Raw genomic sequence first — 15,287 nt, forward strand, 5'->3', positions numbered from 1 at the left:
CGCTCACCACGATTATTCAACATAGCTTTGGGAGTCCTAGCCATGGCAATCAGAGAAGAAAAAGAAATAAAAGGAGTACAGATTGGAAAAGAAGAAGTAAAACTGTCACTATTTGCAGATGACATGATACTATACATAGAAAATCCTAACGATGTCACCAGAAAACTACTAGAACTAATCAATGAATTCGGTAAGGTTGCAGGATACAAAATTAATGCACAGAAATCTCTTGCATTCCTATACACTAACAACAAAAAAATCAGAAAGAGAAATTAAGGAAACAATCCCATTTACCATGACAACAAAAACAATAAAATACCTAGGAATAAACCTATCTAAGGAGGTGAAAGACGTGTACTCAGAAAACTATAAAACACTGATGAAAGAAATCAAAGATGACATAAACAGATGGAGAGATATACAATGTTCCTGGACTGGAAGACTCAGTATTGTGGAAATGACTATACTACCCAAAGCAACCTACAGATTCAATGCAATCCCTATCAAATTACCAATGGCATTCTTCACAGAATTAGAAAAAATTTTTTACAATTCATATGGAAACAAACAAGACCCCAAATAGCTAAAGCAATCTTGAGAAAGAAAAACGGAGCTGGAGGAATCAGGCTCCCCAACTTCAAACTATACTACAAAGCTACAGTATTCAAGACAGTATGAGCCGGTTTGCAGGGCAGAAATAAAGACACAGATATAGAGAACAAACGTGTGGACACCAAGTGGGGAAAGTGGTGGTGGTGGTGGTGGTGGTGGTGTGATGAATTGGGAGATTGGGATTGACATTTATACACTAATATGTATAAAATGGATAACTAATAAGAACCTGCTGTATAAAAATATAATAAAATTTAAAAAAAAAAGACAGTATGGTACTGGCACGAAAACAGAAACAGAAATATAGATCAACGGTACAAGATAGAAAGCCCAGAGATAAACCCACGCACATATGGCCACCTAATTTACGACAAAGTAGACAAGAACATACAATGGAGAAAAGAAAAGAAAAGAAAAGACAACCTCTGCGTTAACTGGTGTTGGGAAAACTGGACAGCTACATGTAACCAGACACTACAAAACTCTTAGAGGAAAACATAGGAAAAACACTCTTTGACATAAACCACAGCAAGGTCTTTTTTGACCCACCTCCTAGAAGTAATGCAAATAAAAACAAAAATAAACAAATGGGACCTAATGAAACTTATAAGCTTTTGCACAGCAAAGGAAGCCATAAACAAGACGAAAAGACAACCCTCAGAATGGTAGAAAATATGTGCAAATGAAATAATGGACAAAGGATTAATCTCCAAATATACATACAGCTCATGGATCTCAATATCAAAAAAACAAACAATCCAATTAAAAAATGGGTGGAAGACCTAAATAGACATTTCACCAAAGAAGACATAGAGATGGCCAAGAGGCACATGAAAAGATGCTCAACATCACTAATTATCAGAGAAATGCAAATCAAAACTACAATGAGGTATCACCTCACAATGGTCAGAATGGCCAGCATCAAAAAATCTACAAACAATAAATGCTGGAAAGGGTGTGGTAAAAAGGGAACCCTCCTGCACTGTTGGTGGGAATGTAAATTGATACAGCCACTATGGTGAACAGTATGGAGGTTTTTTTAAAAACTAAAAATAGAACTACCATGTGACCCAACAATCCCACTACTACTGGGCGTACACCCTAAGAAAAACATAATTCAAAAAAAGACATGTACCACAATGTTCGCTGCAGCACTATTTACCATAGCCAGGACATGGAAGCAACCTAAATGTGCATCGACAGATGAATGGATAAAGAAGATGTGGCACATGTATATAATGGAATATTACTCAGCCATAAAAAGAAACAAAACTGAGTTATTTGTAGTGAGGTGGATGGACCTAGAGTCTGTCATACAGAGTGAAGTAAGTCAGAAAGAGAAAAACAAATACCGTATGCCAACGCATATATACGGAATCTAAAAAAAAAATGGTACTAATGAACCTAGTGGCAGGGTAGGAATAAAGACGTAGTCATAGAGAATGGACTTGAGGACACGGGGTGGAGGGGGAAGCTGGGGCGAAGTGAGAGTAGCATCGACATATATACACTACCGAATGTAAAATAGCTAGTGGGAAGCAGCTGCATAGCACAGGGAGATCAGCTCCGTGCTTTGCGATGACCTAGAGGGGTGGGATAGGGAGGGTGGGAGGGAGGGAGGCTCAAGAGGGTGGGGACATGGGGATGTATACGTGCATGTGGCTGATTCGCTTTGTTGTGCAACAGAGGCTAGCACAGTATTGTGAAGCAGCTATACTCCAATAAAGATATATTAAAAAAATAATAAAAAAATAAAATGCCATACGATAGTGACGTCCACATCATTCTATATGTAAACTCACAATAATACCATCTGTTTTAGAGAAAAACAAGCTATGTCTAATATCCAATCTGAGGTTGAGAATATAGCAGCAGTACTCAAAAACTGAAAATCATTTTACCTATTCTTCTACCTCATGATAATACAACATTTTTCTTAGTGTTTTATACCGTACAACAGTGCTTTAACTTACATGATCTTATTTAGATATAATTAGGATTCTTGGATTTTTCAGTTTACTCTTAAGTTCATCAAACAAAGAAGCTCTTGCTTTATTTCTTTTACTTAAACTAGCCTGGAGACAGAAACGAGCAAATCAGTCTCCACTAGGAATTGTCTTCCATTCACAACTGCATCACTTGCTCCTGTAGATTCCCTACAAATAACTCAGTCTAGTTTTGTTCAACTGAACACACACATGAACTAGGAAAAAAGAGGAAAGACCCGGAGAGCTGCAATCATTGTAGTACTACTTCCTGTTGTAGAACCAGCCAGTCGCTTCCAATCTTCCATTTTAGGATATTTCCCTTCCAAGTTCTGACCAAAGATAGAATAACCTCTCCTGTTCCAACATTCCTAGAAAATTCTCTTAAATCACTTGAAACAACTTTCCTTTGTTTATTCAGTTTACATTCTTCAAAAGCCATTTACATTTCCTGTACCCCACCTCTTCTTCATGCCTTCAGGTACTGCTATAAAAAGACTATCTCGGTACAAACACTCTTATCTTTCTGTAAAGATCAATCCTCCAGTCTTAAATAGTTCTTGTGGTTTTTCAAAGGTACTCTTCATTTGAAGAACCATTTTGTGCTGCCCCCAGAGTCTCTCACAATAATTGAGATTAAGAGAGGTTGGTCTCCCTTCCCCTAATTCTATGCACACTTCCACCTCCCTACCACCCAAATAAATGCCTATTTTTATTCTCTACAGTACTTCCTGTCAGCAAAACTCCTAGTTCTCTTGCAGTTTTTTCTTCCATCTTGCTCTCTCTCTGAAAAATTTGAAATTATTTTAACTAAAAGCTACTTTTGATTATTGTGTTTCTCAAAGACAGCACAACTGTTCAAGTCTAAAACAGCACTGAATCTATGCCCTAGCTATATATAAAGCTGTCAGTCCGGGAATAAAAGCCATAGGAATTTTTTAAAAAATCACTTTTCTTAACCTTGAACATTAACATAAATGAATTCCAGCTTTTAAAAATTATAAATATATATCTGGTTTCAGATGTCTCAAGAGCACTAATGGCATATGCTTGAGTTTTATCACACCAACATTTCTATGGGACAGGTGGTCCAGTCATTTGGCTGACAGCACAGCCAGAATTATTGTTCAAGGCTGTTAACACAACTTTTTATATCAAGCTGCTTATCACATGACTGCTGAGAAAACCACAGCCTCCTGGGCAAAGCACAGCCTGTTGGCCTGACTAGGTCACAGAAACCTCACAGAACAGCAAGCTACTGCCTCTACTGGCTGTCAGAGCAGGACATACCTCTTCGTAATTTTTCGCCTCCACTCCATGCTTCATGTCTAGGATCACGAGTTGGTCAGGTATCCGCCCTGTTCCTGAGAAAGAAATCAAAGGATTCATTGTGCGGAATATTTAAAATTCCGGGAAATCACCCACCCACCCTCCCTCTCCCTAAGCCCTACCCTCTCAATAGAGGGAAACAGGGGCAACTCCTCCCCCTACTCAGCTGCAGAAAATTCCTGGCTCTGGCTAAAAATCACAAGCATTCCAGACAAAGCCTCTATCTGTGTGGGGTGCCAGAAAGTGACAAGAACATGCTGCTGGCAAACATCTCTGAGGGAGCAGGACACAAGATTTTGCAGCTGGTACTACAGAGGAACAGAACAGGGGAAGAGAAAACACACAGGCTCACTGGATTAGGAAATAAAAGTCACAACAGCATACAACTGAGTGGCATATAGACCAATAGGTAGTGGGCACAAATTTAGGCTGAAAAGGCACATTTCCACATCTGAAAAGGTTGACCTGTGAAATTTTGAGAGAAGGATTACTGGGTATACGCTAAGCTTGAATTTACTTAATACAAATATGAGTACTGAAAAGTACCCAGGATTTGTCTACTATTCCACTTATTTCAAACATTTTGGTCAATGTAAGGCCATTTCAATAGGTAAATAAAGTGTTACGGGACTATTCCCACAAAGCCTTTTAGAAGAGCCCAAGAAGAAACTTTTAACAGTAAAATTCTCAGGGATACTTCTTACAAACAGAAAAGTCTATTTGGGATAGTAGGACCAACAGAGCAATGTTCATATTAGAAAAGATAATCTGATTCAGTTTGATCAAAAGGAATTCTATTCTTAAATCATCAAGTAGGAGAAAGGTAAAGATTCAAAAGAGGCCCAGAAAACTGCTCAGTCTCAATCTCCTGGAATTCACCTGATTACTTGTATAATTAAAAACTGCCTGCATGAAATTAGGAGTTTTGGGAAACACTGCCAGTTAAGCATCGTGGTTCCTGAGACTGTACCCTGAGAAACACTGGAGATTTTCTGAAATGTCAATTCAAAAACTACTCATTGAGAACTCACAAGGCGCTAGAACCGTGCTGGAGATTGCAATCTCTGCCTTCAATAATTCTATGGGCATCTAAGACATAAATATGCATACCAGCTACAGTGAAAATGCAAAGCATATAAAACTTCAAGGAAAAAACAAAAATGGTTCAGACAATCCCAGCTATGGAGCAAAGGTTAGAAGAGGGAAGAGATTAGTTGTGGACAGACTTCACTGGAGAGGTAGCACCTGACGGCAGACAAAGTATCTGGACAGAAGGGAACACACGAACAAAGACTCAGCTATTGAAAGGATTGTGGCATGTTTAAAAGACAGTAAAGAAATTCTTTTGGATAGACTACAAAGATCAATTTGAAAGCAATAAAATAAGACTGAATAGGTAGGATCAAGAAACTAAGCCAAGGACTTCCCTGGTGGCGCAGTGGTTAAGAATCCGCCTGCCAATGCAGGGGACACTGGTTCGAGCCCTGGTCCGGGAAGATCCCACATGCCGCGGATCAACTAAGCCCGTGCGCCCCGACTACTGAAGCCCGTGTACCTAGAGCCCGTGCTCTGCAACAAAGAGAAGCCACCGCAATGAGAAGCCTGCACACGCAATAAAGGGCAGCCCCCCCCTGCTGCAACTAGAGAAAGCCCGCATGCAGCAATGGAAACCCAATGCAGCCAAAAAATAAATAAATAAATAAACACGTTTATTAAAAAAAAAAAAAGAAAAAGAAAGAAACTAAGCCAAGTCACAGATACCTTCTGGGCATTAAACCAATTAGGTTTCCAAAACAAAAGAAAGCAAAACAAAAAGTGACACCCAGAGAGGTCTCTTCTCCCAAATCCAATGTGCAATCCTGATCACAGCACTGCCCATAAGAGATTCAATGTAAATATTTGCTTCTCCTTCCTCACTTAAAAAGTCGTGAAATCCAAGCAGCTCACAGCTCCGCCTGGTCCGCCTAGTCCGAATGATCAAGATATTCTCTTCCTAACAGACTCTTCTCACTATCTCTTTGCCACAGCACAGCTTTAGCATTATTCAAACACGAATGAAACCACAAAACCACAGACCATCTGAGTCCAGACCATACCATTTCTTGCACAGAACAGCCAGCCCATCCCCTTAGCTGACATCATGGCCATAATGGGTCTCCTCTGTAAAAAGACCCTTTGAAATTTCTCTCTGCATTTGCCTGACAAATAGACAGTCTTTTAAAAGGTGCTCCAAAGACTACAAGGTATCAGGTCTTCATACCAGAATAAACAGCTATTGAATAAACACAAATGAAACTAGAAATTGAGTGCTGGCTGTAACGTGTGTGTGTACACATACATTCATACGTATATACACACACATTTTTGAACTAGTTCCTAGGCATTTACATGCACAGCATCAGCATATAAGAAATTCAGAACAAAAGATAATCTCTGCCTTCAAAGCGTTCAAAATTGGGAATGTAAGATATACACACGAGACACTTAAACAACACAAGGCTGTGTGTGTGAGAGATATATATATTCAAATACTTAAATAAACAATCCAATCAGTAAGTGATGCACTATTCAGAGGAAGCCACAGTGACCTCCTTGCTGTTTCTGAGACATGCTCAGCGTCTTAAGGTGTTTGTTTTTTCTCCAAAGCCCTCATTGCCATCTGACTTCTTTTTTTTAAATAAATAAACAAATAAATAAATAAATAAATTTATGGCTGCATTGGGTCTTCGTTGCTGCACACGGGCTTTTCTCTAGTTGCGGCGAGCAGGGTTTACTCTTTGTTGTGGTGTGCAAGGCTTCTCTTATTGTGGAGCATGTGCTCTAGGAGCACAGGCTTCAGTAATTGGCGCTCGTGGGCTCTAGAGCGCAGGCTCAGTAGTTGTGGCGCACAGGCTTAGCTGCTCTGCGGCATGTGGGAGCTTCCTGGACCAGGGCTCGAACCTGTGTCTCCTGCATTGGCAGGTGGATTCTTAACCACTGCGCCACCAGGGAAGCCCCCGTTTGACTTATGCTTGTCCATTGTCTGCTTGCTCCAATGAAAATGTAAGCTCCACTGAGAACAGAGACTTCTGTTTTATTCACTGCTATATCCCCAACGCCTAGAACGGTGATGGATGAATCAATCAATTGATTGAGATATCAAGCAGACCAGAACGGCTGAGGGATGCATTCTAAAAGAAATAGAGATAGGGACTTCCCTTTGGTCCAGTGGGTAAGACTCCACGCTCCCAATGCAGGGGGCCCGGGTTCAATCCCTGGTAGGGGAACTAGGTCCCACATGCATGCCGCACCTAAGAGTCTGCATGCTGCAACTAAGAAGTCTGCATGCCACAACTAAACATGCCACAACTAAACACGCCGTAACAAAGATCCCGTGTGGGGCAACTAAGACTTGGCACAGCCGAAACAAACAAATAAATAAATATTAAAAAAGAAAAACAAAAACCCCCCAAAACTAAAGGTAAACCTATGTTCATATGTGAAGAGAGCATTCCAACAAATGAATAAATGTGACATGTTTAGAAGGCAGAGCATACCAGAATGACTGGGGCCTGATGGGCAGAGGAAGATAAGGTTGGATGGAGCAAGAGTATAAAGACTATTCAAAGCCATGATGCCTAAAATCCCTTCTAGCTTGAAAATGTCATGATTCTGTGTTTCATTCTATAGAACAGGAATATTACTGCCACTACAAAGAAGGGAAAGCTTTTGAAAAAGGACTGCCATAATGAAAGATGTGTTTTAGGAGATAAATCTGGTGGCAGTATTTGGATATATTAAAAGCAGGGATATCAGTTAGAAGGCTAATGACATGATCCATGATTTGAAAGATTAGAGTTCAGATCTGTGTGGTGGCAGATACAGGAGGTATTTTGAAAGAAGTATCAGCATAACTTGATGACAGACTGGAAAAGACAAAAATATGTAATTTCAAATATGTGAGCCCAAGTAACTGGAAGGATGGTGTTAATACTGATGAGTGAGGGGAACTAATTTGAAAGAGTAGGTCATGAATACAGTCTTAGATGTCTGAGTTTTGAGGTAAGAATAGCACTACCATGTGGAAATGTCTAGAATACTGTTGAGACATCCTGGAACTGGCAGGGGTGGGGGCAGGGAGAAGGGTATCAGTCATGAAATCACTATTACAGTCTTTTAATTTTCTATTCTTAATCTATTATTCCATTTACTTCAGGCAAACTCCCTTAGCTTTTAGGCTAAATTGACCCACTTTAGATCAAGGGTCAATTTCTGGTTAACTGTTAAAAGCAGCTGGTTCTTCTCCTATTCCTGGGAATATGTTGGAGGTGTTGGCAAAGGTGCTTGCTTTTCTTCTAGGATCGTATGTTCTGAACATTCTATAAATGTAAAATTGCCAGGAGTCCTTTTGCTACCATACGGAGAAAGCCTGAGAATAAAGTCAAATGGAGGCAAAAAGAGGAAGCACTAAAAACAATGTAAGATTCCAATGATACCGTTAAAACCCCAAGATACTGTCCTGCCTGAAGTCAGTACCACACTGTAGACTTCCCGGTTCAGAGAGTCATATGGTCTTTCTCTTCTTCCTCTTTAAGCCAGTTTGACTTATGTTTTTGTGTCCTGCAGCCCCAAAGGGTCCCAAGTAATATACCAGGTATAAATGCATACAGCTTTTAGAGTCTGGTGTCCTTGAAGCTGAAGAATAGGGAGTGAAAAGGCATCTGCTTTTTCCCCAACCACTGAGCACAGAAGCCATCAAGTAATCAATCAGCCTAAAAGTTACTAAGGACTCTTGGCCTTGAGATGCACAGAAGAGGCCACAGCAAGTTATCAGGACTAGGAAATATTAAGTGCCCTGGAGATCAAAACTGCTTCTGACGATACATTATTTGTCAGACAGACCCTACTTCTAATCCCAAAGAAAACATGTCACTAGCATATAAATGCACTATTTTCTAGCATCTATACCAAATTCAACTCTATCATTCAAGCCAAGTATATCACAGGATTTAAGAAATGCCTACTCCTGCACATGAAGAACTCTACCAATTCGCCAACTTTCACTTATATGTGTGTGCACTCCAGCAAATGTAGTTTTCATTTCCTCTTCCTGCCCAGACCAAGAGAGAAAGTTCATGCTCTAACTTGCTTAGAAGATGATGCTTAATTCAGGGAAAATACTCTGATTTACTTACCCTTGCTCTCAAAACACACTTCGAACATGTCATAATCTTCAGTGGTAAAGGCAAATTTCCCCTTGGTTGCATCCTCCTTCGAGTACAGAATATGGCCAGCAGAATCTGTAATCTAAAAGTAAAAAGTAAGTAAGAACAGGCAGCAAATAATACTCGTGAAGAGAACGTATAGAAATTGGAGAAATGGAAAGAAACACTGTCTATAAAAGACAGTCTAGGGCTTCCCTGGTGGCACAGTGATAAGAATCCGCCTGCCAATGCAGGGGACACAGGTTCGAGCCCTGGTCCGGGAAGATCCCACATGCTGCGGAGCAACTAAGCCCACGTGCCACAACTACTGAGCCTGCACTCTAGAGCCCGCAAGCCACAACTACTGAAGCCCGCATGCCACAACTACTGAAGCCCGCGCGCCTACAGCTTGTGTGCTGCAACAAGAGAAACCACGACAATGAGAAGCCCATGCACCGCAAAGAAGAGTAGCCCCTGCTTGCCACAACTAGAGAAAGCCCACGCGCAGCAAGGAAGACCCAACGTAGCCAAAAATAAATAAATAAATTTATCAAAAAAAAAAAAAAAAAAAAAAAGATAATCTGTTATGATCACTATGGTCCAACCATTCCCAAAGACATGAATTGGATTAGAAGGTGAAACCCAAATACAGCAAATTTCACACAGTTGATATAAAGTGGGTTTATTAGCAAAAGTTCACATTATAGAATGTAGACCAGCATCATTTCCTAGAAAGGGAAAATGGAAGTGGACAATTACTGAAAGAATATACTACAAAAAGGAGAAAGATATATAAGGACACATTTCCTGTACAAAACAAATCTTGACACACGGTGGGGGGGTGGATAGTGGAAATGGAGCACTTGACACAAGGAGCGAAGGAAAAGAAGGCATGCCTGGAGGAAAAATCTGGGAGAGCTATTCCTGCAGATTTTATGTGGATTATGTCAATGGCTACAAGGGGTGGGGGAAGGCAGGGGAATAAACAAGAAGTTACTCCTAAAAAAGACATCTTTGTCTTCCACAAATGATAATTCCTGTCTTTCAGGTTGTTGGCTCTAGTTTTCCAAACTTAAACCGCTCCATTCCTACAGAATGGCCTGTAAGCACAGACGAAGCGGCATATATTGGTAAGTGAACGGTCACATATAAAGCAAGGGCTTGACACAGTAATATGACAGACCAGGTCTCAGGCTTCTTTTCTAGAGCACATGGTTGTCTTGGCAGAAGGCACATTTCATGACCTAAGACAGGAAGCTTCTTGAAATGTAGAACACAAAAACAGTGAATTCATTATATTAAACTGGACGTTCTAATGTTGTTTGTAAAATAAGATTCAATTATAGATGAGATTTTAAATATAAAAATTGAGTAGTATACATATAAACCTATATATTTAAAGCACTTTAATAACACTAGTTATTTCTGAGTAGTGAGATTTCTTTATAATTTTTTTTCTACAAAGGCATGTATCACTTATGGTCAGAAATAAAGTTATTTCAGTTTTGGGAAGAAAAACATAACGAAAGAATAGTTATCACTGCTAGACAAATTTGAAATGATGGGTTAATAAAAAAGGTTTTATGGGGCTTCCCTGGTGATGCAGTGGTTGCGAGTCCACCTGCCGATGCAGGGGACACGGGTTCATGCCCCGGTCCAGGAAGATCCCACATGCCGCGGAGCGGCTAGGCCCGTGAGCCATGGCCGCTGAGCCTGCGCGTCCGGAGCCTGTGCTCCGCAATGGAAGAGGCCACAACAGTGAGAGGCCTGCGTAACACACAAAAAACAAAACAAAACAAAACAAAACAAACAAAAAAGGTTTTATGGCACATCTAAATTCCCTAAGAGTAACAGCAGTAATATTAACCAAGTATCTTCTGCCATGAATGATGTTGATCATTCATTAATCTGTCAAACGTTTAAGATGCCTGGATCTGCACCGGTCACTGGAGAAATAGGATGTGGAAGATGGTTCCCATCTTCGAAGGGCTTAAGAGTATAAATAGGAGAAGAATAAGAAATGAGACAACTTCGCTGCAGTGTGGAGAGTGCGTCTGTGCCATGGGATTATGGAGGGTCACAGAGTGTATCGTGGAGGAGGTGACACAGGAGCTGAGTCATGAAGGATGAGTTGCAATCAAGGGAAGAATAGGAGTAAAGACATTCAGGGTAGAAGAGACAGCAAATATGAAGGCTTAGGTCCAGAAAAACAAAACAGAACAAAAACATGGTATCATCATAACACTAATAGCTAATATTTATTAAGCACTTACTAAATGCTGAGTACTGTGCCAAGGGCTTTATATGCATTTTTTACTTGATCTTCACTATAACCCTACAGGTAAGAAGAATTTTCTCTCCCATGTTCCACAGGAGGAAACTGAGGCACAGAGAGGTTAAGTGGCTGGAGAGATACCAGCCAGATCATGTGGAACTACAACATCATGCTAAGGAGTTTATTGCACACAAAGTGGAAAGGCAATGAAGAATCTGAAACCAGAGTGATGTGATTCAACTTGCAGTTTAGAAAGATAAATCTGATAACACTGAGAAGACAGACTCAAGAGGGACAATACTAGAGATAAGAAGATGTGTTAGGACACTAACCCAGTACTCCAGGTTAGAGACGATGAAGGCTTTGTGTATGGAGAGAAGGGGCCACATTTGAGGAATTTTAAAAATGGAGAAAAAAATAAATAAAAATAAATTTAATAATAAATAAAATAAAAATGGAGAGCCCGGGGACTTTCCTGTTGGTCCAGTGGGTAAGACTCTGTGCCCCTAACGCAGGGGGCCCGGGTTTGATCCCTGGTTGGGGAACTAGATCCCCCATGCATGCCGCAACGAAGATCTTGCCTTGCACGCCTCAACTAAGACCCGGCGCAAGCTAAATAAATAAATAAATATTTAAAAACAAACAAACAAAAAAACCAGAGAGCCCACAGGACAAGACCAAAAAGTGAATGCCCACAAAGACCAAGCAAGCAGCATAAACTGAGTCTAATGGGCCAGCACAAGTCCACAGGGTGTGGTGAACAATGTGGCAAACAGGAGACAGGCCTGTCTCAAGGGAGAAACCAATTACTACCATGGCACGCCAGCTTTTCAGACAATCTAATTCTCCTACAGAACCTAAACATTTTAACTGTTATTTGAAATCTCCTAGTTTTTAAATCCTCACAACCAATCCCAACATTTGAAAAACTATCTCAAGGCCAAACAAAAAATGTCTATAGAACCAACTTCCGGGCCACCGATATCTGACCTCGGCATAGGACAGGAAGAAAGCTGGCTAAAATCACACGAAAGAACTGTTGTGCAGCACTGAGGTGAGAGCTGACATCAGGGACCATGGATTTCTAGTGGCCGCACCTAGCAGCCAGGATGCAGGAGCAAAGAAAAGTATTATATGATTTAGGTATGGGGTCTACAACTGAGTGGTTTGGAAGGATACAGGGATTAAGGAATTATGTTATAAACTTTACCGACATAGTCTTTAATCCTCACAACAATCCCAGAGAGGCCAGTCTTATTATCCCCATTTTACTGAGGCAGAAACTTAGTAACTTGTTCATTATCACAGAGCTAATAAATTGTGTATGTAGATTTGAAGACAGGGTCTAAAACCTATGCTCTTTCCACATTCCATGTTGCAGCCCCACAGCAGGAATGGCTGAAAGAAGTGGAATGCACAGAAGCCAAGAAAGACTAACAGAATCTGATGGATTCTTTGGGTTGGTGCAAGTCAGAGAGTCTGAGAGTCCTCTTGAGTAGGACATGGCACTGTTCAGTCTGCATTCTCCACCTTAGAGGGCTTAGTCTGAGAGTCCTCTTGAGTGGGACATGGCACTGTTCAGTCTGCATTCTCCACCTTAGAGGGATTAGCAGGCAGCCACAAGGTAGAGGCCTTGAAGTCAGCAATAAAAAACAATCTGCATGGGAATATTTAGCCCTGAAAATTCCTAAAGGCCTCTTGTTCATGTGATACTTTTCCTGAATTATCAACTAAAAGAAAAAGCCAAACAAAGGACAATTCAACTTAATCAGACTTACAAGACTTGGCATAAATTTGCCCAACCAGGTTATTTCCTAGAAGAATAGCTTATAATCTCTTTGCATTCTCCTATGATTTTTTTTAAAAAATACATGTGCCCTAGAATATCTTTTATATTTTTTATTATAAATTTATTTATATATATATATATTTTTTGGCTGTGTTGGGTCTTCGTTTCTGTGCGAGGGCTTTCTCTAGTTGTGGCAAGCGGGGGCCACTCTTCATTGTGGTGCGCGGGCCTCTCGCTGTTGTGGCCTCTCCCGTTGCGGAGCACAGGCTCCAGACATGCAGGCTCAGCGGCCATGGCTCACGGGCCTAGTTGCTCCGCGGCATGTTGGAATCTTCCCAGACCAGGGCTCAAACCCGTGTCCCCTGCATTGGCAGGCAGATTCTCAACCACTGCACCACCAGGGAAGCCCCTCTCCTAAGATTTTAAAAGGGTTCTTCAAAAAAAATTATTTAAGGACAGGAGCCTCTTTAGATGACAAAGGATCCTAGGCACAGGTCAGAAAACTCTTATTAAGCAGTGGCAAAAATCCTTCACTGAGTACTTTGCAAAATGAATTAAGAAGTCTGCCATGTTCTTCTGAAAGACTCGAATAGAATCCACACTTCCAACTGGTTCTCGGAAGGAGTAAAAATTGTTTAAATTGTCTTCTTCTACACTATACTGAGGAACTACAGTCATGGTAGAACCACTTGCATTGTTGGTTTTCTATGACATCTGAAAATGTTTTAAAGATGCAAATATTTTACAAGAGGCTGAAGGCAAAGCTCCCATCACTGCCTATACCATTTATCAGCATGAAATTTACCTTCTGGAAATAGTGTGTGATAATGATCACATTTCCATCAGTGTCTCCACATTTCTATACTCCCTATGACCTTCAGTTGACACAACTATATAAGGGTATCTATCCAGATATTTGGAAATCCAGACAGGCAACTTGACAATTTAACCTTCATGTTAGGCTCTTACAGACTGCTGGGGATTCTAACAGATCCCAGAATTTTTTTTTTTTTTTTTTTTGGTACGCGGGCCTCTCAGGCTTTGTGTATGGAGAGAAGGGGCCACATTTGAGGAATTTTAAAAATGGAGAAAAAAATAAATAAAAATAAATTTAATAATAAATAAAATAAAAATGGAGAGCCCGGGGACTTTCCTGTTGGTCCAGTGGGTAAGACTCTGTGCCCCTAACGCAGGGGGCCCGGGTTTGATCCCTGGTTGGGGAACTAGATCCCCCATGCATGCCGCAACGAAGATCTTGCCTTGCACGCCTCAACTAAGACCCGGCGCAAGCTAAATAAATAAATAAATATTTAAAAACAAACAAACAAAAAAACCAGAGAGCCCACAGGACAAGACCAAAAAGTGAATGCCCACAAAGACCAAGCAAGCAGCATAAACTGAGTCTAATGGGCCAGCACAAGTCCACAGGGTGTGGTGAACAATGTGGCAAACAGGAGACAGGCCTGTCTCAAGGGAGAAACCAATTACTACCATGGCACGCCAGCTTTTCAGACAATCTAATTCTCCTACAGAACCTAAACATTTTAACTGTTATTTGAAATCTCCTAGTTTTTAAATCCTCACAACCAATCCCAACATTTGAAAAACTATCTCAAGGCCAAACAAAAAATGTCTATAGAACCAACTTCCGGGCCACCGATATCTGACCTCGGCATAGGACAGGAAGAAAGCTGGCTAAAATCACACGAAAGAACTGTTGTGCAGCACTGAGGTGAGAGCTGACATCAGGGACCATGGATTTCTAGTGGCCGCACCTAGCAGCCAGGATGCAGGAGCAAAGAAAAGTATTATATGATTTAGGTATGGGGTCTACAACTGAGTGGTTTGGAAGGATACAGGGATTAAGGAATTATGTTATAAACTTTACCGACATAGTCTTTAATCCTCACAACAATCCCAGAGAGGCCAGTCTTATTATCCCCATTTTACTGAGGCAGAAACTTAGTAACTTGTTCATTATCACAGAGCTAATAAATTGTGTATGTAGATTTGAAGACAGGGTCTAAAACCTATGCTCTTTCCACATTCCATGTTGCAGCCCCACAGCAGGAATGGCTGAAAGAAGTGGAATGCACAGAAGCCAAGAAAGACTA

The 15,287-nt window shown here is 40.8% G+C and overlaps 1 protein-coding gene across 1 annotated transcript in view; it reads right to left on the minus strand.

The window, feature by feature from the left end:
• Positions 1-15,287, minus strand: part of TMED10 (transmembrane p24 trafficking protein 10) — a 53,385-nt gene that overhangs the window by 22,169 nt on the left and 15,929 nt on the right. The window contains exons 2-3 of the mRNA XM_007117125.4: positions 9,101-9,212; positions 3,888-3,961 (exon numbers count right to left, since the gene is read on the minus strand). Coding sequence (XP_007117187.1) covers positions 3,888-3,961; positions 9,101-9,212 — 186 coding nt within the window. The remainder of the gene's footprint in view (positions 1-3,887; positions 3,962-9,100; positions 9,213-15,287) is intronic.

This window comes from Physeter macrocephalus, chromosome 11 (genome assembly GCF_002837175.3).
Source record: "Physeter macrocephalus isolate SW-GA chromosome 11, ASM283717v5, whole genome shotgun sequence".
Taxonomy (NCBI): Eukaryota; Metazoa; Chordata; class Mammalia; order Artiodactyla; family Physeteridae; genus Physeter; species Physeter macrocephalus.